At 37.6% G+C, this 25,042-nt stretch overlaps 1 protein-coding gene across 2 annotated transcripts in view; it reads left to right on the top strand.

The window, feature by feature from the left end:
- LOC149290363 (splicing regulator ARVCF-like) overlaps nucleotides 1-17,604 on the top strand; it is a 112,657-nt gene extending 95,053 nt beyond the window's left edge. For both annotated transcript variants that reach the window (XM_089489675.1, XM_089489674.1), the window contains 8 exons: nucleotides 11,353-11,480; nucleotides 12,254-12,404; nucleotides 13,063-13,255; nucleotides 13,606-13,717; nucleotides 14,171-14,261; nucleotides 15,340-15,393; nucleotides 16,789-16,880; nucleotides 17,503-17,604. In XM_089489675.1, coding sequence (XP_089345801.1) covers nucleotides 11,353-11,480; nucleotides 12,254-12,404; nucleotides 13,063-13,255; nucleotides 13,606-13,717; nucleotides 14,171-14,261; nucleotides 15,340-15,393; nucleotides 16,789-16,880; nucleotides 17,503-17,604 — 923 coding nt within the window. The remainder of the gene's footprint in view (nucleotides 1-11,352; nucleotides 11,481-12,253; nucleotides 12,405-13,062; nucleotides 13,256-13,605; nucleotides 13,718-14,170; nucleotides 14,262-15,339; nucleotides 15,394-16,788; nucleotides 16,881-17,502) is intronic.
- The last annotated feature ends 7,438 nt before the right edge of the window (nucleotides 17,605-25,042 follow it).

The following is a 25,042-nucleotide window of genomic DNA, read 5'->3' as shown; positions in this document are numbered from 1 at the left end:
GGGCCTTCCTTGCATATTAGATGACCCATTTTATATTCTTGGCTCAAATGAACATATACATTAAGTAAAATTACATGTTATGTGGTGTTTGCTGTTTTTATTTGTTTATTTTTGCATATTCTGGCAAACGTCTTGTGGCCTGTATTCTGCTAGACTCCTTGTGGTCTGCTAAGAAGACTGGAAACTTGGTCACAAGTTGATTCCAGGAATCAGCAGGCAAAACAGATTACTTGGCTTTTTTCTATGGAGGAAGTTACATTATTCACTGAAGACTATGTATAATATCAATATGATACGCAGGTCTTTGGCTTATAGACGCCTTTAAAATTCTTATCTTTATATAAGAATGGCTTCCGCTATGTATCTCCGCGTATGGTGATTGCGATCACTTGTTAATACGTCAATATCAATACCCCGTCAGTGAGTACAATGTAGAAAGAGTGTGGAGATGGAGGCATTCAATGTGATTGGGACCTGTGCAGCTGTTTGAACTCAATTCAGTAGTTGGTGTATGCCTGATACCCAGTAACCAAACATATTCTCTTAGACCTCCTGTTAAAGCATCATTGCCTCAGGTATTCACCATCTCTGTAATTAGATAGCTGAAATGATCTAATGTTGCTGTGCTCACCCCACAACCTGAATTCTGTCTGGGGTTGTTTTCGCTATGATTTTTGTGTTCTGTCTGCGTGCCTCCTCTCTGATATGTACCAGCTTTCTGTGTATTGTACCCATTCTGCAATCGATCAACCTCCATGCAAACGGTGAGTGCAAGATGACCTTTGAATCCTCAATATTGATTATATCTGAGGCTAAGGAGAAAAGATCGCCTGCAGCAGATGCCACACAGAGAGATCTCTTGTATCACAACAGAGTTTTATGGATTAGTGCAGCCCCTGAGATGTTTTGGGTGCATCTTTAACAGGAAGAGTCCTGTACACCACACGTTCCAGCTTGGAGCACCAGATATTACCGAATAGTCTCAATTACCTGCATAACCTCTCTTATTTACTCATATCCACAGTAGCTCTCAATATAGAGTGCATAGGAGCTAAATGTTCTGTTATATATTCTTTGTAAAAAAAAAATGAAACAGTTGCACTGAATCATCCATTCAGATATATAGTTAAACACACACAGCTTTAAATAATGTTTTTGTGATCTCAGTCTGTAAAAAATCTCTTTTTGTCTGGTGTGTTAAAATAACCAGATTTTCCCTGTGATAAAAGCTCTAGATTTACTAGGAACCAATAATGACAAATAGGGTTATTTGGGTAAAATAACTAATTCTCAGTCAGCACCCCATTTAGCTGCTTGTCTCACTTGTAGGTGTCAATAGAGGTTGTCCTCTTTAACTAAATACCAGATAAGGCATTTGCATTCCAATCGGCCAACCTGAAGCTTTTTTTTTTACAGTTAACATGATCCTCAGACCACTTATGGGCATACTGTGGAACTTTCTAAAAGAGCTGACCCTGAAGCTCGTCAAAAAGTCCCACCTAAATGAATATATTGCAGTCATTATTTATGATGTAGATGCCCTAATATTATGAAATGAGGGCTCAATATTAAATAGCCCTGTATTGTGTGACCCTGATAATATGCCCTTGAGCCCTGAGACTCTATGATTGGGGTCCAAACCCTACACACTTGGTGAAGCTCTGAGAGGTCTCATCTCTACTTTTGGATGCTGTTGTTCATCCATAGCTTAGAAACACAGAGTTCATGCTTCTGGAAATCTATTTGTATCATCTGTAGAATCATGCAAGAATATGCTTTACTACTTTTTAATACAATGCATTTTAAGGGGAAAATGTATGTTTGGTGTGCATTTCAGTAATGAATAAAAGAAAACGTAATATTATATTTGTGGTTTTAGAAAAAAAATGGATGTTTGTTGATAAACCAAAATGCTAAGCATGCACAGCCTTGGATCGGAAATGATATTAAACCCTTATTTACTTGTGGAGAGTAAATATTCTTTTCACTTGCAAGACTGCTCACGGTTAATTCCTTCCGCTTAATAGTGTTTGTGAAGGTGTGTTGCCATCAATAAGATCGTGCATTGTTACAGGATATGGAGGCTGTGACAGCAGTGCTGTCTGCGGCAGGGAGGCTGCACCTCTGGCAGTTAGTATGCAGGGGTGAATGATTGGGAGGAATCTAATGCGCAAAGACATAGAGACTAAGTTCCCATCTAATAAGCTCTTTCAGACTGAGGTGACTCAGGGCATCATTACCGCTTCTGACTTTCCTGCGAGAATGACAGTGCTGCCTCCTCTCTGCCATCCTGATGAGATCTGAGAGCCCATTCTCTCACACCTCATTCCCATCATTAAGACAAAGTGGAGGCTTTAATAACCAAAGACATTTCATAGGTCCGATCATCATTGCAGACAGTTTAAAACTAATATGCCGGGGCCCAGCTGTTAAGATTTTTTTCTGAAATGTTTTCCCCTTTCTCTTTTTATCACAAATATTTTTCAAAGCTTTATTGTGAAAGTACCCTTAAGAATGATTTTGCCCTTTTGAAAGTCAAATAGTTTCTCTTTCCCTTATAGGGGTAGTTTCCATAAACATAAATGCACTTATTTATAAGAGGTGGCACCTGATGTGAGCTGTTGGGAGGACGCAAGAGAAATTTGGAAAACTGGCACTTTTTTTGTCCCTTCCCCTTGTAAACTGTAACCTTATTGGTGCAATCAAAGCAACATGGGCATATACATCTTTGTGTATGAGTAACTACTGTTTAGCACATTTTCTCCCTGAAGTAGAAAGATTCCTCCCTGCTTGTTCTGGAACCGTTGTCCTCCAGTGGCTATTTATATATGACCTCTGTTAAAAAGGAAGTTGCTAATTGTCATCCTTCCAGACCTGCAACTTTTTTTTTTTTTTTTAAAGAGCAAACATATATTTATTGTTATAGCTTAATGGAATAATGTCCCATACAACTATGAATTGGGTATTCTTTATGCTCTGGTCAAAAAGGTGATTTCCTTTACGGTCCTTAAAACAACTTTTCATGCATAACACCACTTAATTTGACGGTTTGTGCCCAGTCCTCCTTATTGCCAAATGCATTTAGAGGACAGAGATGCTTTCCGTTAATGTTCAGAACGGTCTGCTTGCTGACTGTTATTGCTCATTCCTTTCTGAATGATTTCAGCCACAAGAATTTCCTTCTAAAAATAATCCCTAAATCACAGAGGGGCTACTTTAGGGACAGCAAAAATCCTGCAATCCGCAGTTGCTATTAATCTTGACTGTTGGGATTCATGAAGTTTAGAACAGATTTGAAACATTTTAATGTTACTAAGCTGGCATCTCCTTACTTAGCTTATTAAGATGCTCGAACACTTTATGACTTTAGAAATCGGCTATTATTCCTGGTGCAGCGTGAACATAAAGTTCTATAGAATATCTTAATTAGTAGAGATTCATCAAGTGAACAGCTGTACATTTTTGAGCCACTTCAGACGTGATAAATATGTAAGCTTGTAAATACAGTGCTAAATGAGAGAAGACCGATATTCCTTTTTATGATGTTTAATTGTTAACTTTTAACAATTTCAAGTGCAATACACACTTGCATGTCAGTCTGTCGGTTATTTATCCATGGAAAATGATAAGCACTAATTATAATGAACAGATAGGGAAACTAGGAAGCTGCATATTATTGAATTAATTTTACAAGGATGTATATGTATTTCCTTTTGCTTACATTTAAACGGTTAGATGTTATATGGATGCCAAAGTGTTTTTTTTTTGGTTTTTTTTTAATTATTTGCTGTGTGGGTGGTCAGTCCACATGGCAAAGTAAATACAATAGGCAGTTTATGAAAGAAAGAAAAAAAAAAGATTTAATGTAACACAAGACAAGTTGTTTGTAGATTTTACAGGCTGGGGGTTTCCTAGTTAGTGTGGTTTCTCTTTAGGCTACTGAAGGTTCCGTTGATAAATAAATACCTCTGACATGTTAAAAACGTGCAAATTCTTAGCTTTCCTAAACTAAATCTTCTCTTGATGTATGCAACTTTCAGGCATGCTTTTTCAATACTGCAAATTGTCTGATGCAACCCGACACTGGTGGAGGTACCTGTAATTGTGAGGCACTCTCCATAAAAACATCCATTTTAACCCCTTAACTACAAATGACAGACATTTCACAGTAAAACGCACAAAAATGACTACCACAAACTTTAACAAAGGCTGGTGGTAGTATTAGTGCATGGAAAGTGTTAGTTTTCAAAAATATATGGTTTGATCAGAGTGACTTGAATTGGCTGGCTTCAAAGATGCCCCAAATAGGATATAGAGGCAGGATGACCAGATGTCAAAATTCTGAGTTGAAAAGCTGAATTGCACATGCCCCAAATATGGCCTTTTAGCTCCCAAATAACCTGACAAACCCATGTATGGGTGGTACTCAGGATATGTTGCTGGGGTGTTGTTTTAAAGTGACTTGTACCAGAAGCTGTAAATTTATAACTGAAGTACAATTTGTGTGGAAGAAAAAAAATTGCTACCACAAAGCATGACAAAGGCTGGTAAGTAAAACTAGTGTATGGAAAGTGTGAAATACCAGCATTTGAAATACCTTGGGGTGTCTAGTTCTCAGAAATATATGGTTTGATTGGTAAATTGAATGGACTGGCTTCAAAGATAGGCTCACAAATAGGATTATTTCAAAACCATTTTTTTTTTATCTAAAGAAAGCCCAACAAAAGAGAAGAAAATTACAGCTAAACACAAGCACCGGAAAAAAATGTTAAAATGGACACAAAGGGTACAAAAAGAAAAAACAGCCTGGTCCTAAGAGGTTAAAAGACACAATGAGATACTGAGGCGTGTAGTCACCTTTGTCATATGCATTGCCAGAACGATCTCCCCTTTTGGCTCCTCACATACCTTTAATGGAATAATCTCTCATTTATATAATTTTGGCTTCAGGGATTGTCCCATCAGAGTGACTGTAATGTATTATGATATTAGAATTCAAAGTGCAGAGGTAACCTGACCCATTCAGGATTGGGTGAAGAAGGAATCCCTGAAGTAGTTTTAGGCCCCAGAAACGAAATGAATTTGAACGTAAAGCCTCATGATTGGTGTGTAAGCTTAGAAAAAGCTTTTTTAAGCATTGCCTAGATTAACATGCCAAAGTTATATTGAAATCTGTGAGGCATTTTGCTCTCTCCAAACTGGGCACAGCTATTCACTAGGTATATTTGGCTTCACTGTTTGAAAAGTTATTTTGCGTGTGTCGCATCTCAAAATGCCAAGTTGCCTGTGGCCACCACAAAGCAGCTGATTTATTCTATAAAATATTTTTTTCTGAATACTCTCTACAAAACACAAATTAAATTACAGATAGATTTGTAAACTCTCCGAATCTCAAGGCAACACCTTGTTTTTCTACCGTATGCTTGGAGCCTGTTCTACCAAGTTACTGAGGATATAAACATGCACATATTATATCATGATGGCGAATTCCCCTGAGAACCCTTAAGAGCAGTATATCAAGAATACAAAGTTCATCTCCCTTTCAGTTATTTATAATTTAGAACAGCACGGCAACCACATCTAATCTGCTTTTAAGCATTTTGAATTTTAGATGAGCAGTTACCCGAGTTCAGATATTCCCAGTGGACCTTGCCTCCCTAAACTATGATTTTAAATGTTGACTATCATACTCTACTTGGCTGGTTTGTGGTTTTCCTAGATATTGATGTTTCCCTAGGCCTGCTGTTTGCGATTTATGTTTATTGTATGGTAATGGTATATTCTGTCTCGCTTTGCATTGTGCATTAGGGGACAACAGCTAACCCAAGTGAACTTTTGTGTATAGTATTAATGTTAGTTGTGCTAAACACCTACACACCTGTCTATTTGGTCCATTTTGAACATCTGTGCCCAACTAATTTTCTGATCACATTGCTCCTTATCTTCACACCTGGTACAGGTTTAAACATGTTTCATTTGTTAAAACTACCTATAATTTGTGCTTTTTGGGGCTTAAGTACAGGTGTTTTGGATTTGTTTACTCTATTTCTGAGATCCACAGCCAGCATTATATATTTGATTTCCTCTCATAAAGTTCTTTTCCCCATTCCACCCATACAAAAGCTACCTGAACCAATCAACGACAATCAGCAACTTAACCTTAGGGCATAGATAACATAATGGAAGGAGTAATCATGCAAATGATACACTGATAACGGCACATTCATAATAAGTGAGGCTATAGATATATACATATATCTATGTGTGTACATGGTACATTGGTACAATACACTTAAATTAATCATCTCTTCTCACTGTAAGGCATCTATTCACTGTTCTAGTTATTCTCGTTACTTCTGACTTTGGGTGATGTACATACCTCATTGCCTCGCCTGCGTCTTGCAGAGTCTTGTAATAGTTTCCGGGGTGAGAAATGGGGCTCTCGCTTGATCTCTATTGGTCTTTTGAGCGGGCAGTAAAGTAAGAATGGCATGTTGGCGGTGGTAACTCACATCCTGGTCAGGCCATTAAAATGCAATGCTGTACAGATGTTCAATCAAGCTGGCATTAGCATGATTTAACAACCACCTAGGGGAACCAGAGCATTAAACTTTTGCATATATTAAGCGCAGAAAATGTCGCCTTTGAAGTCGCTTGCTGGAAGCCTATTGACGCAGGCGGCCGTATACAAATTTCATCACCATCTTCATGGCAATACGACATTGTTATAATTACCATATTTTCCATTATTTAGTTTTTTCCCTGTGTTGTGTATTTCATTGGGACAGTGTTGTATATTATGTATATGGGCAATGTGTGCTGTATATGTCCTTGTTAAATCCCTTAACATTTTTCTATAGGGGTTTATATAAAGTGCAGGGGGGTATTTTAAAGAAGTGTAATGTTAGAACAAGAGGTCGTTCAGAAACATAAATGTGATGTAAGAAAGCTTTACTTCGTTGAGAGCTTGGTAAATAAGCAGAACATCCTCCAAGCAGAGGTGGTTGAGGGAATACATTGAGGAAATGTAAACATGTGTGGGATAACATATTGTTATTCTACATTGACAGACCAAGGACTCATTAAGGTCCAAGTCTTAAATACAGGAAGCAATGGATAGTCTAGATGAGCTGATATATATACGGATTACGTATCTTCATTACCAGACAGACAAATAATTATGTGTGAAATCCTGTAAAATAAACTAGCGGAACATTGCAACATCTAATGAAGGGGCGAATGAAATAACCATGACAACAGTGTGTTTGGGCCGGTGCTGACAGGTGTTGGCAGAGTCCTGCTCGTCATAAGGATCTTTTTCTGTTCAAAATTTTCCGAGTTCTCTGATGGTTCTAATGAAAGGCTTACGTTTGTGTCCACATTACCCTTCCCTCACTGTGCTTTCCTATGTCAGCGTTCCAGACTTATTTATCTTTTCTCAGGTTATTTAAAAAAAAAAACAACCTAAGCACATTAATAACATTCTCCAAGTCACATTCCTGCAGCTATACAGTAGATTGTATTGTGTACAGTGCAGCTGTGAAGTACAGACTGCGTGGATGTATATGTACGTATGTAGGTTATACCGAGCTTGCTACGGGCAATTTCAATTTGATCAAATCTCCTACGATGTTTATCATTTAGAATTTAAAAGTTGGGCTCACTGTGCAGTTATAATAACCCAAGTGCTTGTGCTGCTGCTCCACGGCAATGGCACAATCAGACACTCAGACCGCCTCCTCTTCAGCTCAAAGGAGTTTGCCCTCCTGCCCATCTGCTCTATTTATTTTCATTAAAGTAGGTCTTCTAATGATGGCAAAATCTAGTGATTAAATTGATACTTTTTAATAAAAATAGCTTTGCTAAGCCAGCCGACTGAGAAGGGATTAACTGTAGAAGTGCTTCTGCGGACTGAAGGTTTGTTCCTAAAATGCAATGCTCGGTGTAAAAGCTTACATTCGCTTTGGTGGTCATGTTACTAGACCGGCTTTTCACCATTTTTTTACTTTTTCCAATGTGGTAAATCAAACATTCTACTGCCTGGGCATGAATTCTGAACAGCGTCTTCTCATTATGAAATAATGTATACAATGTAGAAGGTAGACTAGGTAGATCCATCCTAAATCCTAGTTCTTAGTTGCTCCCAACTGCTTGTCTCTTTGGTCCTTAATTGTATTGTTGTACGGTTGTCTTCGTTTGGCACGCTCTGGATAGACTACACCCCCCACAGGCTCATACTCGATTGTCTGGGTCATTGAGACCTGAGCTGTATTCTCTATGACATACAAAGAAGTTCAAACCATTCCTCTGTGTCTACAGACCATTCTGCAGTTACAGAAACCCATATGTGGAAGTAGTTGGATAGCACATAAAGCTGCGTTCTCATGGTCCCTCAAACTGTCCTTAATACCTCTTCTGTATGAAGGTCCCAATTGGCGTTTACTATTTGTTCAATGCAATCATAGTAAAAATCCCTTGAGGATTGGACCACCGATGAAGATTAATGTCCTGATTTGGCAAGGTTTCAGCTGTTACCTTATTTGGATATTTAGTTACTTTTCAAATAAAAAAAAATTTGTTTCTCTTTTTTTTTTTTTTTTTTTTTTTTTATAGATCGTATACAGTGCTATGTTGAAATGTGGATTAGTGTTTTGACACAATATATGCAAATGACAGAAATACAAAAAAAACCCCTGAACGGCAATCTCAATGATCACATTAAGTTAGGTATTAAATAAGTATCATAGACTTATCAGGCATCATATTTCGTCATACTTTAGTTTGGATTGTTCTGGGTAATGACCTGAAATGGTGATTTGGTTTTCAAACATTTTTCACCATTTCTACTATATTTTGGAAATTGGCATATATATATATATATATATATATCCATTTTAGTTTTTCATTTTCCTTTCTGTATGCTGTACCTTTATACTCAAACTGGCAAGCCTACATATTACATGCTGCTTTTTATTTTGGTTTTATAGCATATGTTTAGAATTGCTCATACTTAGATGCACCTGCCTGTAGAATAATACATTAAGCAGATAAGGAAAATTTAGATTATAGTAATTTTGTTTGCCGTGTAATTTCCTTAATTCGGGGTTTCAATATTGGATTATGGACCTCGTGGCTACAGAGCAAATTCAGATCACTACATTATCTCTGTGTTATGAAAGACCAAGTTTGGCACATTTCTCCTGAAAGATATAACATAGTTTAGTGACCTAACTCAAAAACCACTACACAAATGATGTTGTCTGTAAGATTGCTACTAGGTGATTGCTGTACACAGATAAATCCATGCAAGGAGTCCAGTAATGTGTCTAATGGGTGATTAGCACGAGTGTTGATTATGATGACCACATGTTCTCATATTATACATGGATTTCAGAAAACAGAGGATGAAAGACCACCTAGAACACTTATTTGAATAAAGAGAATATGAGAATTGAGTAATGACCCATCTTTCATGCAGTGGATTAATCTGGGGCCCTGTTTGAGGAACTGGTATTTCTGTTTCTCTGTGATATATTAATTAATGTTACTGTGGATAAGTTTGCAAATCAAATGCCTAACATATATTGGATTACCCATTAATAATTAAATGCAATATTACATGCCTAACACATTTAAAATGTGGTTCTGTTTTAACCTTTTGAATACGTGGTCATCTGTTTGTAAATCAAGAGACATTCGAAAATTCTGTGTCATCAAGGCCGATTGTTTACTCATAGGCATAGGTGATGCAGAAATACAAGATCATTCTTAAATTGGCCCATGGTTTCCTAATGGTTTACATGTAGGTGCAACCGCCCCTTTTTTCTGGACTGACACATTTTATTGGTAGACCGGGGCTTCTTGGGGTTGAATCAAGGGCAGGCAATCTCCTGTACTCCTCGAGCTCCTCACTTGTCTCGAAGCCTAGATAAATGACTCCCATTAGTGTCTGAATGCTGTTGCTTTTAGCTTTAGCAAACCTTTCTCCACTCGCTCAGAGGTCTTTGCTTTTTTCTATTAACCTGTTCAGATCATGGTGTCTGGATGCAAAAAGGAACAGTTGAGGTTCTTCTACAGTGTTGTCGAGTTCCACGTGAAGGATGAGAGCAATAAAACATTTTGATCCTTCATCTGGCTTTATGTGATGCTGATAGAGATATTGTAATGCTTTATTCAAGTGTTCGAGGTGACTGGCTACATGCATTTCCTTGGCTTTGACCTTCAGGCAAGTTATAAGAGTGTTTCTACTGCCATCATGTGGTGGAAGAGCTGTGGTTCTCCATTTGTTGCTTAATACATAGACAGGGCAGGTCTTTTTGTTCTGTATACTGTCCACCATGATGAGTTATAGTCAAATGTACTTTTCACATAAACTTCTAATCATCAAGAATACTGCTTTACTTGTCTAAGCGAAGACAGTGTCTTAAGATGTTTATAATACCCATTAGTTTGCCAGTATTAATATTATCAATTATATATATTAATTATATGTTACAAAGAAAAAAATTGCACAGTTAGAATAACATCAATGGGTTTAATTAAGCTTCCAGATCTGAAATCTGAATGAACCGCTTAGGTCTTGAAAGCTTATGCGACTAACTTAGAACTATGGTATTTGATGGTTCTTTATAAAGTAAGCTTTGAATGACATTCTACCTTATTTAAAAAGTACCAACAAATTCCATCGCTCTTAGTCGCACACACTTTCAAAACCTCAGAGGTCCATTCAGATTTTAGATCTTAAGCTTAATTAAATCTATTGATGTTATTCTGACTATGCAATTTCTTTAACATCTTGTTATAAATGTGCATAATTATCGGACGGGTGATTTTTTTTTTGCGATCTAATTTCTGAGAAAATTGTCCAGTTATATAGGGGTTACTGTTACATTTGCTATATTAGACTATAGCATTAATAAGACAGTACTGATCTTCAGATCCACTACATATGTAATGCACGCAGCTTTGTTAATATAGGAAAGTTTTGAACTGGTATGTACAGAAAAACTGTAGTCGTCTCTGTGAAGCGTTTGCGTTCCCCACCCTCTGATTGTCCTGCTCCTTCTTAATAGAATAATTGCACAGTTTTATGGTGTCAATGGAGAAATGCGTCGGGTGTTTGTCTCAGGTTTAGAGCTGTTGAGACTATAAATTGTGCAGCTTAAAACATAATGTTAGAGGGAACACTGAAATTTCACAGTCGCCCTGCTAAGGAGATCTCAAATAATTACAATGAAGCAACTTCTACTTCAGATGCATGGAGAAGAGCACAGGACAATGAGTGATAAACTGGCGCTAAAGAGTCAATTAGTTCAATAGTAATTTATCAACCTGTTCTGTTTGTATCTATAGGTTTTGAACTCCTGTATCAACCAGAAGTTGTCCGGCTCTATTTATCCATTCTGACGGAGAGTCAAAACTTCAACACATTAGAGGCAGCCGCGGGGGCCCTGCAGAACCTGAGTGCCGGGAATTGGACTGTGAGTGAGATGATGTTTGGCTTTGTGCTGATAGTATGAGGGGATCTCTGCAGTTTGTATGCCTATTAAAAACAATTAATTTTCTAACACAAATCAGATGTCTATTTTATGTACTCCACCAAATGATTCCAGCACATTTATGTCATCACTATTCTGTGTCAGATAGGCCCCTCAACTCCCCGTATGGTGAATAAAACATTATGGTTGTGTTCCATTTATTTAAAGACCACCAGCATATTCTTTATTGGCAGTGACTTTAAAAAATGTTGACATAGTGGCATAACGGAGAAGAAGGCTCTTGCAAGTCAGTCTGCTAGGGGGTTTAGGGGGTATGAGACTGAAGGTGGGAACTGCTTGGGTGAGGAGCAAGAGGTGATGTAGCTAAACCGGTGGCTTTATATCTCGCTGGCAGCAGGAACAGATTTTATTTCGTTTAAATAGGTGCCAGAGATTCTGACAGAACCAGGTAAAGAATCGGATAGTAGAAGCTACATGGATGGAATCTTGGGGGCACAAATTAAAATTATTAATAATGGTTGTTGCAAGTGAAGGGGGGGATTTGGAGAGTATTTGGAGATAAGTGTAGAGATGGGGGAGGACACAGAGTTGTTAAGGGCTTTCTAGGTGAGATTGCAGTGTGTCTGACAAACAACTTTTCATATTCTAAACCAATATGGTGAATGTTTTGCATTTAAATATATGTATTTTAACATATGGATGGTGTGAGAGAAGAGAATGGAAGTTTGTGAAATGTGTCTTTGTTTAACCTTTAGTGGTCAACCTATATACGTGCGACAGTGCGTAAAGAGAGAGGGCTACCAGTGCTTGTGGAACTACTGCAGTCCGACTCAGACAAAGTGGTAAGAGCCGTGGCCATCGCTCTGAGGAACCTCTCCATGGATCGGCGCAACAAGGACCTCATAGGTATCTCACGCTTTATATGATGAACAATTACTGAAAAAGCTGCTACACGCATTGGTCCTGGAAACCCGCACCCCCTCTTTGAGTGTACAATAGTCATCTTTTTTGTCACGTCAACAGTGTCAGCTTGGCAGTGAATTTAAAATGAAAGAACTTCGGCATGTGTTAACAAGAGTTAATAATGAAATCAAACTTCATATAAAATTGAGCTGCAGTCTTAAACATTAATATGACAAAGCTTATTGAGATACGTTTTATCCAGCTTACAAAGCCTTCAAAAGGGAAACTGAGGTTGTGCTTTATTGTGTTCATTCATTGGATACTTATTGCAGCATAACATCACTAGGTAACAAGCTGAATACATTCAAGTAAACTAAGTGCCGCGCTTTAACAACGGTTACCAGGCAACAGTATGCAATCCAATATCGAACAGGGTACTTTATATATATATATATATATATATATATATATATATATATATATATATATATATATATATATATATAAATGTATTGTCCATTTGCAGCAGCATGCCTTTTTCTGGTGCTTCTTTTGAATGCTACATCAGACTACCACAATATGTATGTTTATTGTGTGTTTTTTTGAGTGTCACTGGGATTCACACGTTCTTAAAGGTAATGTTTAAGTTACTCTCCTCCAGGGAACTATGCTATGGGGCAGTTGGTGCGAAACTTGCCTGGAGGGCAGCAACGTCCGGCTAAAAACCTGGAAGAAGACACAGTGGTTGCCGTGCTGAATACAATTCACGAAATTATCACGGACAGCTTAGAGAATGCCCGCTCCCTGATACAGACACAGGGAATTGAAAAACTCATCACCATAAACAAATCCAGGTAACCAGGCACATATCACAGCAGCTATTAAACCGAATTAGCTGGGGTTGGTGAGACAAGCTAATATTACAGCTAATGTTGACCTGGGCTCTACAAGTGCCTCACGACTGCATTAATTTTATATCACATGATATCAGAATTGTACTTTAAAAACTCTAATTTATGTTTCGGGTGATTGTGGATCTGCCGTGTGATTTATGATAGATATGCTGATAACAGGAGTAAATCTTTCTCCATTCCTACTGATATCAAAGAGACAAGGAAGCCTAATAGTTTTATTAGATGTGATGATGCACTTCTGAACGTGAGTGGTCATGAAAAGGTAACATGCATCTCTTCCGCTTCTCCAGCCAGTCTCCCCGAGAGGTGAAAGCCGCATCTCATGTTCTGCAGATGATATGGAGCTACAAAGAGCTGCGGAGCTCACTCCAGAAAGAAGGATGGAATAAAGCTAATTTCCAGGTAATGTGGGCATAGGCCAAGCTGGTGTATTTCTGTAAATGGTTAAGCAAGAAAAAATAATTAAGTAGCCATTAAAGTCATTCATACTTTTTATGTGTTTTTCTGTTAAATTTGACATTTGTCAGTGAATATAGAACCCTTTTAGCTATATGTAATTATTGTAATTCTTATCCAACTGTAGCTGTCGTTTATAGTGATTTAATACTGATATTCATTCATGAAAATGGCTGTCACCGCTTTGCATGATCACAAGAACTATGGGACGGGAATGATGAACCAATTTCATAAAGGGAAATGTTACTGAAACAAACTGTTAGGTCACGTTAATTTCATGCAAAGTTAATTTATTGTTAAGCTGGAATGGACAGATTTTGCAAACCACTGTCCCTACAGATCTGTTACCTTCCCACAGCAGGTGGCTGAATATTCTTAATATCTTGTTTCAAATATTAGTCAGCTGTGTCTACATTGCCAAAAGGATCCAAAGGCAATGGGAAGTCAGGCTTTGATGACAGCACACTTCCACTGGTGGATAAAAGCCAAGGTAAGATGCTTGACCTAGTGTCAGCTTCTTAGTACATCAGCAGTAAATATAATACATGCTATATTTAATTCTATATATAAAAACATATTGTTTTCTCTTGCTTTAACATTCATGAGGAAACCAAGCGTGGTTCAACATTTGTAATGAAAGATCTGTTAATTTTGTTCTTTACATACATTATCAGCCCATATGTGCCTTGAGTGATACCAACCGTTCCCCACTGACGAGGTCAGTGAAGGCCAAAACGTACATTTGGGGTTGTTGGCTCTCTCGTGCAGGAGAAATTTGCCTGACATTTCAGTTGTGGACCGGACTGTATTCTTTTTAATGGCACAGATGAGCTAAAAGTTGAGATACTCCCAATTGGGGACAGGCTATGAAGTAGCTGTCTGTTCTTGGTTGAATGTCTGAAATTTATACATTGTAGGCCAACTTTTGGACATGGATGTGACAAACCACATGGCTATTTTTAGAATACTATGTAGACACTTGCTCTCCAGAGTCATTCCAGAACAAGAATTGAGCAAACGCATACCTAGTTGTGGTGATATCAGATAATGTGTGTTATACATTTCATTTTGACTCAAGTAGATGATAAAGCTAAGGCATTGTATTATCAAGGTGTTATTATTATGGTTCACATTAATCAAATGATGATATAGTACCGATTATTATTTTGAAGTATTTTGTGTGTGTATATATATATATATATATATATATATATATATATATATATATACACACACACACATAAACCCCTGACCTGCCCTAAGGTTAAAGAAGCTCGCCCAGAACGTTCCTGGTCAAACCTGGCAAGTTCCCAGGTATGCAGACAAAACTGGACAACTCTGAGTAAAGTTGCAAAACAGAACTTAGTTAATATTTATTCACTTCATGTCTGTGTATTCAACGGTTATTACAAAGGAAATGTCTGGGGTTTAATATGTGAGCCCCAAGCCATTTAAATACAATCATGATCAACACTATTATCTCACACTTTTATACCTCGTAGTCTCTCATTTCGAGGAGGAACAATTTGCATGTGAAGTAGTGACTGAAATGTCTCTCTTTTGTTTAGTAAACAAGAAATCTGCAAGCCGTGACATGATACCCATGGGGGAGCTTGGCCCTGGTAAGCAAAAGGCTAAATTAATTATAAAAATTGAGCCACGCTTTTGTTGTAAAGGCTCTGGTGGAATTCCTACCTCCTCATCTTCAGGATAAGTCGCTGTTAAGCAAATCCCCTGCCATCTCTTTCGAAATAAAGGTCAGAAACCAAACCTCTATCAATTTTATCAGGACGTCTGTACTGTAACACGGTTATACAAATATTTGCACAATTAAGCCAAGTCAGCGCAAGCGGTTTTTGTGAATCTAATTAATGCCTCAATTTATATTTAACTAATTGAAGTTCCTAACCATTCAAGTGCTTTTTAGGGACAACACTTGGCTAAGCAGCGAGTTCCTTATATAGGTGGTCCTCAAGTCCAAATATTTCTTCCTCCTTGGGTTTTACCTCATTTTTGTATTAATTGTATATGAAATACCATATTGGCCTGCGCTAGCATGTGCTTCAGCAGAGCCATTAGATGAAAAAACTGCGATACTGCACTTTTACTGCAGTATTACTGCACTTTTTTTTTATATTGCAAACCTACCGTTGTACTTCAATGCACTGCAGCTTTATTGCATTTGTACTTCCTTACAAAAATAACTGCAGTAAAACTGCAGTACAGTGAAGTGCAAATGCAGTAAAACTGCAGTAAATGTGCAGTAAAAGTGCATTATTGCAGTTTTTTCATGTCCAAAAAACTGCAGTATTACTTCAGAAAAACTGCAGTAATTTTTCGTAAGGGAGTGACCAGAGTTGCTTTTACATCAGAAGTCTGAATTATGCAAATAATGATCATAAACATTATATTTAATGGTGGATACGGAACATTTACCTTTCACTGTATTAATATAGGAAAAACAATAATTTGCCTTAGCATACAAAAAATAAAACTAATCACAGATGTGAAGGTCCACGGCCGTTATTTATTAGATAGTACAAAATTTGGTTTTGTAGTAAAATATTAATTTCTAGATATTGATCTTCATATTTGCCTGAATTATCTACATCAGTGTAGTATTTGTTAATCTGGATGGCTTCTTTAACTGGGAAGATGTATGATGATCTGTGCAGGGTAGCATGGAGTACTGTATTGTGTATTTATGGCCTTTTATGTCCCCAGTTATTGGGAAACTCTGGGCAAGTGGCCCTTGTTGTCATATTGTTAGTACCACAAATTGTTGCTAAGGGCCCGTGCGTGAGGGAATGTAGAATATAATGGGTATGTTTCAATGCGTACCTGTAAGCTACTGTATCTGTCTTACCTGCTAAAATACACCTTTTTTTCCTTGTAGCAGTGGAAGATTTCCATGTTTTCACAATATAATGAATGTTCAGCTGAATCTGCCGAATTTGAACGTTTAATAAATGTTTGCATTGGTTATATTCAACAACTCCTTTTCCTTTGCTAATCAGATGGGTATTCAACCATTGATCACCGGGATAAGGAACGTAAATATAGATCCAATGAGAACATGGGAGATCTGTCCGAGAAGGAACCGTTGAAGGTAAACTTCTGTACATGTCTGGCTAATGCGGTAGGTTTGTATATGAGCGAAGGGCTCGAAGTGCAGGCAAACAGTCAAAGTATCAAATAAAGCAGATAGCACTGCTTGTTTTTGTTCCACACATTATGTTTGAAGATATGCTGCACAAAACATGATTTTGGAAGTTGGTATTTTGTAATAAGAGAAAGCAACCACATGTTATTTTTAGCTTAAATGGGATGATGATCAACAAACCTTACCCACCCGCAAGCTGAAGCACAGGGTACCGTGTGTGGGTCCAGAGAGCGAGTCCTGTGTTTATTGCTACTGCGTGTAACCTCAAGATTCCACAAATCTCTCTGTCTCTGTTCCAGTGGAAGGCCTCTGCTGGGTTACAGATCCCTTCTGGTTGTGTTAGGGGGAACATCTGGAAATACTTAGAGCTGGTTGTTTATGTTAAATTATTTAGCAATTTCTATTTTTCTGCCGTTTGTTGCTTTATGTGCTTGGGTGACGACACTCCTCTAACCCCCTCACCGTATGAACTAATTTCTCTCAGTGTGGTTCTGAGCCGATCTATCACCTCTCCTTGCATTAATCTCTATTTTGCTCTCTCTCCTTTCCTTTTCTGCTGCCGCTGCAGAATGACTCAAATAAGAAACACATTACCCGGAGTAACAGGCCTACTGTGAATCTGGTGGACGCACGAGACACTAAACCGCAGCCTGTTGACTCCTGGGTCTAATTTTGCATGCATGGTAGGTCCTTCTAATAATTCTGTGGGATTTTGGCAGTTTAACCCCTTGGCACTGGGTGGGTAGTTTAGGGGTGATGCCACAGTCACACCTAGGTGCATGAACGGTCTGCCTTTAGTCAATAAGAAGGAAACTTACTTAATATGGAATTGTTCTGTATACAACCCCCACTATCTCCTAATGCACTGTAGAAAGTTGTATGCCTTCATTAGATACTACTAACTGCTTTGTCTACCAGTGATATTCTGTTCTGCATGGGGCCATGGATATGACTAATTTATTATTACGTATAATAATAATATGTAATAATAATTACATATGATTAATGTTATGTACAAATCACTGCTGCTACAGAAGCAGATTTATATCCAACATCAGTTTCAAGATATTCAAGATAAAAAAAGTATTGTTTACTCACAATATCCTTCAAATAAGAAAAAAAGATTATACCCACACAATCCAGATAGATTAAGGTGATGTCTACAGAAATATATTTAAAAGTAAGCTCCTTGTGTGGGTGGGAGGGGGGTTCAGGGAAACCATTGTCCTGAAATCTCTGTTTAATATCCTTTCAAGTCTTACGCGTGTTGTAGTTGTCTTCTCTCTTTTTCATTGTCTAGCTTTTTTTATGGTTTTTGTTATACCATGTACAGAATTTTCACCCATCCTGCCAGCTACTCTCTATCTTTAATGCCACTCTCCTCCTCTTTTCTTTTTCAGGGTTAAACGTGTAATAAATATTACTGGGAAGACATTTTTTTTATTTTATCTTAAACCAAGAATTACATATTTGACAGAATATAAGGGGTGTCATTACCTACCACTGCCATGTTGTTTTACACGGAAGGACCATTGAACCTTTTGGGGAAAAAGGAACGAGGGTTAAAACTGCCATCTGCTGTGTCTGAGAACCAAACTACATGAATCATCGCCAAAAACCGCTGTTACTTAATTTTTCTTCAGAACTGATACTTTTTTAAAACATAATGTATAGTATATATTCATAAACAACATTCCCTTTGAAGTTCCCTGCACCTTTCTCCAGTGGAAAGAAACTTTTATTGATTGATTCCAGGAATGGTGCTAGTCTTGAGGCTGAGAGGTAACAAGAAGGGAAATGTTTTTATTGGACAGCTTTCCGGCAAGAAATACAAAGCCGCAAAACTTTAAAAACAGACATCGAGGAAAATATGAGCACTTTTTTTTTTCTTGTTTGCTTTATAGGATTTTTTTTTCTTTATTTCATCTTGAATTGTGAAAATGGTAATGAAGTTTTATAGACTGAGATTAATTTACTTTGGTTCTTTCGCTGCCAAAAGTAGAGAAAACTTTTGTTGTGTTTGTGGTTTTTAGGAACAAGAAGAGTAGTGAAAGTTGACTTGTGGAAAGGAAAAGTTGGAAAACAAATTGTTACCAAATTTTTGTAGGGGAAACAGCTACATCGTGCTGGTCTCTTCGTAGCAGAAAGGGTTGGAATGTGATTCATGAGGCCTCTGACGCTCGGCAACTATGAAACATGTTGAGAAGAACTAAAATATTTCTGGTTTTGTTCTCAAATTTAATAGAACTTCTGTCTGAATTTAATAGAACTTCTGTCTGAGTGTGCATGCCATATTGAATGCTATTTGAGATCATATATGTACAGATTTCATATTGTGAAACCCCAAGGTGTGTGTGTAAGTACATATGTATGTAACGCACATGCACAAGACCTTTATAAGATTGAGACCTAGAACTGGAATATCAGGTCTACAACATCAGAGAGATACAGTGGGTTTTTAACTGGTTGCAACATGTGTACAGACACTTCTGCTGTATGATAATTTTGCCTTTTAACATCTGCTTACATTGTAAACATTTCCAAGGAATAACCACAATCTGATGCTTCAACTTTGCTTGTTAGGAATTTCTCTGATCATCACATACTGTTATAGTCGCGTAGACAAGACCTTACGCCATAAAGCCATTGCATTCAATCTAACCTTTTGATTAAAATAACAAATCACAGTTACTGTTTAATGTACTTTCAGTAGGTGCTCTAAAAACTCTTTATTATAAAGGGGTTGGTTTGAGTTGTGTCCTTGGAATTTGTGATGGGCAGGGTTTTGTATAAATTCAAATGTTTTCTGTTATAACACGCTAAACTTTGTGTGCTAAGATCTGTTCTTGGATGTACAAACCTTGTTCGCGTAAAAGGATCACTTATGAACCATCTACTGCTGATTGAGATTGGAGTCTGTTTTTTGGTGCCCATTAATCTCCTCTTTATGGTAAGGATACAACAGATATCAAATCCTTCTTTCTGACATTTTACAGTGTAAAAGGCACAAACTATTGTGTTCTCAACACCGAAGTGTGGGAATGACCTATTAAGGGGCATATTAAACGTATGTGTGCATAGCCACTGTATTAAAGACACAAACAATAGAGTTTAAACCTTACAATGCACAAGAATGTTTGATATAAGTATCAAGTGCTAACTATCGTGTCTGCTATTTTAAATTACTGGTGGGCTTCTGGTGATAATATCCAATATATCCTGCTTGTGGAGTATTAAATATACTTTTTGGTGCCCTTGGACTGAAATTGTTTTGGTAATGGGTTTAAGGCTGTGGAATATGAAAATGTGGTCCCGCTGAAGTTGATATATTGAGAGCATGGTGATAAAACAATATTGTGTGTTTTTCAAGCATTGCCACTTCTGAAAACTAGTGTTGGAACTTTGTTTTAGTGGCTTTCCAAGAAGTACTGTGAAATAGGTAGTAAGAAGAAAAAAATGTCTGTCCTGCAACCAAAAGCTGCCTATGACCAATCCAACAAGAGGTTAAACATTAACATTGTCTACCGTGACCTGTAATTTCACCAAACCATTCACTAGGGTCATTATTTCTGTGTCTGATAAAATAATCTTTTCCTTTAATCACAGAACCTGTATTTTATTGGTAAAGTCAAACCTACTACTGTGAAAACAGTATTCAGAATTCAGGGGACGAGTCATTTCCTGATCGATAAATGGAATGCCTTTTATTCTCATAATGGCCAAACCAGCTCTGAATGTAAAACCAAATCTAAGACATTGCTGTTTTTGCTGACAATGGAAATCAAGTTATTAAATGCAGATTTTTATGGGCTGGTTTGAGGATGAAATCCTGCTCTCCCACTACCAAGCCAGGCCCACCAAAACTGCACCGGCATCCATTATGCTATATGATTATTAATAAAATCACTCTTGCATGCTCTCTCACACTCTCTATCACCCTCTCTCTCAGTGTATTCTTTCTTTGTGCGCTTATCCGTAAACCTGACCTCCCAGTGCAGTTCCGCAAAAGGGTGGAAGTGCACCGAGAGACCAGATTAATGCAGATTAATGCAGGCTTTTCTTCCTCCACGAATCAATCCCAAAAGATTGCCACCCGGACCGACCTGGACCCATGTAAGGGCCAGCTCTGGCTGGTCGTTGCACTTAGAGAACAATGCTGGATACAAAGGGTGCCAACATGCAACATATATAAGGGAGCCAATTAATTTGATTTCAATCACTTATAATGCTGGCAGGCAATACTTGCTCCTCACCTACCCCACCCATTTCACTCCCCACACAATAAAGGCTGTCTATCCCTATACCATGTGAGGCTAGCCCCAACCCCATAATAATGCCCCTGGCAAATGAGTAGATATTGCTGGGAAGTTCCACAATATTGTGAGTGGCTGCCGCTAAACCCAGTGATTTTAATGGGAGCTCCATTGAGCATGTGCAAGAAGAATATACAGGGTGCGCTCACTGCTTTCAGTAGAGGCAGCTGGAGTAGGAGTTACATGAGACAGAAGTCTAATTTTCTCACTCCAATGACTAAAGAATACCTGCACCAATTTGTATGCAGTAAAAAGCAGTGGAGTCCACTGAATGCTCCAAATTGTAGAAACCCAAAATGACCTTACAGGTCTGTTGGGACACTGGTATCTGGCCAACAGTTTGCTGCTCGCCTATTGAGTCCCCAAAGAGATAGACCTTGCATTGTCACAATCAAATTCCTTTCACTTATTTCTGGAATATATATTTTAGGTTTTGTTTACCTGGTGTTTATATAAGTATTCTTATAAGTATAATGCAAGGTTTTGGGAAGCCATGGGTCAAGTCTAAGACCTATCTATTAAATCTGTATAAATATGCTATCCTGCTTCCTATCATTCCATTCTTTTTCTTTCATTGTGGATATCTATTTAATTTAAAAAAAAAATCCCATCCTGGAAATCTAGAATTTGAAAATACATATTTGGGCAGAATTCTTTCAGTGTCAAAATTACCAAAAATGATTGAGGACTATCTTCAGTACTTTAACGAGAGATGGTTTTGCTGATCCAGTGATATCACAGAAAGGGTGTGCTGCCCAGTGACAAACTTTGGGCAGCACATTTGCCACCACTTAGAACCTATATGCCATCTTCCTTGCGCCTTGCATCTTTTGTGCTGAGCACTAGGACATGATTTCCCAAGATTGTGAGCTTGTAACAAGGGCATTGGTACAGTGCAACTGTCTTAAAAAAGAACAAAAAACACAACACCTGGCACAAACTACTGTGGAAGCTATGCCGGCTAGGTAAATAGTTACAAGTGAGACTTCATTTATTTCCCATTACTCACTGAGTAACCTGCTGTATATGTTCTTGGGTCTGTTCACAATTGTCTTAACTAAGACAAGTGATCTATACTCCTGAGTTGAGCCATATTAGAATCATGGCAATTTGGAGATAAACTGCAAATGGTGAATTTACATAGCATTCCGACTTGTGGCATCTCCAAGTTGTGGCCTTTGCAACCCACCTTTCAGAATATGCCACCCTGAGTTTAGCATAAAGTGCTTTGACTCCTGTGGAGCATGGAACTGTTATAAGATGTAGTTAGTGAAGACGACAATCAAAAATGACTCCCCCGCCTGCACAAAGACTGTACACGCGTGTGACATACATACCCGTATATCTGACAATGTTTAAAGGCTGCCATGCATTGTGGCATCTTGCATTTTTGCTAGATCTGCTACAGGGGTTTGTACTAGTTGAGTAGGGCAATAGGTTACCAAATCTATTTGTAGTAAAAGATCATACTGCCCAGCAGTTAAAATATAAAATCATTTATATGTAACCAAACAAAAAAACTAAAGTAGACATTTTACAGATACTTACAAAAACGCATGAAGTATAAATACACAATAAAACTCTTTCACAGACCTCCCCTTAACCCATTGAATACAAGAAAATGTGGTACTCAGACTTATCATGTTCTTGGTACTACTTTACAAGCATCTTACATTTTCACGGGTTTATTTTTAAGACATTTTGCTGCATTTATTGAAATGTTGGTATATTGAAAATTGACGTTTTTATACATATTCCATTTTTATACTCTAGATTTTGTACATGTTGTTTATCTTTGCTGTGAATCTTCCCTTTGTGGTGCAGAATAATTTTTAGCAGAGGGTGTACATCATTCCAATTCTGACATTTATGACCAACGCCGGGAGTCCAATCTGTAACAGCACGATAGGCAAGCTTGAGATTTTACAGTAGATGACACATAAATATTCCTCTGCTAACAGCACGATAGGCAAGCTTGAGATTTTACAGTAGATGACACATAAATAAATATTCCTCTGCTCTGTCATTATTTCCAGAGGTACACCCAACTGCATTATCAGTGGAATAGAAGTAATTAGGGTTTTAATTTTCTTACATCTAATGCGCTCTTACGCCAAAAAATAAACTTACCCTGCACCAATGGCTTTACCATTCCTATAAATCTGTGTGTGCAGAAAAAGAACAAGTCTACTCTCACTCATCACTCAACTGTAAATATTTTATTTTTCCATTTATAGAGTTCAAATGTATAATGAAGTATAACCCATTCTTTGTCAAACAGGTCATTTAAACTATTTTTTCCCATATTTCTGTGGTTCTTGGTTGCAGCTTAGCTTCTGGTATTCACAGTGTTCTAGGACAACAGCAACTTTTTAAATGAACTATAAAAGCAGTAACTAGTTGTAAGTCTTATTTGTTACTATCATGTGCCTTAAGAATTTTCATGATAGATCAAAGCAAAATAGAAAAAAATCAAACGGAAATATTGGTTTCCTTCCCTTTACATTCTGCTACATCCTGTACTTAGATTAGGTCAATGGGATATTTGCATTGTATGTAGACTGTAATATAGCAATTCTTTAAAAAAGGAAAAATAAAGTGATGGATGTTGATGTGAACATTAGGAGAAAATATTGAGTGTTTTGTTTTATCCCTAAGTGATATGTTAACATTGTATTATATGCTAATGTTTTACTAATCTCAATAGGTTGAATGGCTGTTAAGTACCAGGTGTGAAAATTACAAATTTGACATGTTTTCAATAAACCATGCCTGGAACAAACACTATGCATTCACCTTGGTCTTACCGCTTTTGCATTATATCCTTTAGAAAAGTAAAGGTAAAAGAAGGTTGCAGAACATTTGCATTCGCCATGGCTTGGGTATTTGTCAAGTGATTTAGGTATGTAGTAGACAACCAGGATAATAGGTATATCCAAAGTTTCATGAGCAGTGCTGGATCTGAAACAAAAGGCTCCTTGGATGGTAGTTGAATTCCAAGCCATCACAATCATGCCAGACATCGGTCTTGATATGCATTAAGGGTCTGACGTTTATTTGGAAGAAGAAATGGGTAAAGAAGGTGGGACAAATGGTCCTTTTCTGTTATAAAGTGGTATGTTTCCCACCCAGACTGGTGACTGTCTCTTATTAGCTCCTTGAGTCCTCCTGCTTGGGTTCACACCAGTAATATAACACACAGAGAACCCCCCCCCAAAAAAAAACCTGCCAATTGCTCAGACACATGAATGCATTATATCCCTATCCCCATATCCTAACTACTGCACTTCTTATAAATTCCAAAGAAAACTTCAACTTTTTAGGATGATATTAGGAAGCATCGTTGCCACAGCCAATGTGGTAAAGCCACTAATCAATATAACTATAGTATACACTATCACTATATTGCTTTTTGTGCATTGTTATAGTCACATTTGTGTTTCAGGTATTGAGAAGAAAGCGCAAATATGATTGAATAACAAACCATGCCTATTAAAGTGGCAGTGAATGTGGTATATTACTAAATAAAAGTCTATGTAACTGATTTTGCAGTTCCACATAAATTAGCATAGTGGTTTTCTTTGTATGCTACACATGTGTATTGTTTTTCAACTTGTGTCTATTTTAGCTTTCTACAACTTGTAGGTGGTCTGTTTATGTGTCTTGTGGATTCTAGATGGAGTTTTTTTAGGATCTGAAATATAATTATAAAACTATCCAATTAAGGAACACAGATACCTTTCAGCAGGTGCCTTTTATGTTGCAAAGAGTTAACACGTATACAACAAGCAGCAG

The sequence above is a fragment of the Sceloporus occidentalis genome, unplaced genomic scaffold (assembly GCF_023333645.1).
Source record: "Sceloporus occidentalis isolate IW3139 unplaced genomic scaffold, rSceOcc1.0.p SCAF_40, whole genome shotgun sequence".
Lineage (NCBI taxonomy): Eukaryota > Metazoa > Chordata > Lepidosauria > Squamata > Phrynosomatidae > Sceloporus > Sceloporus occidentalis.
This window is presented reverse-complemented; position numbering and strand designations above follow the sequence as displayed.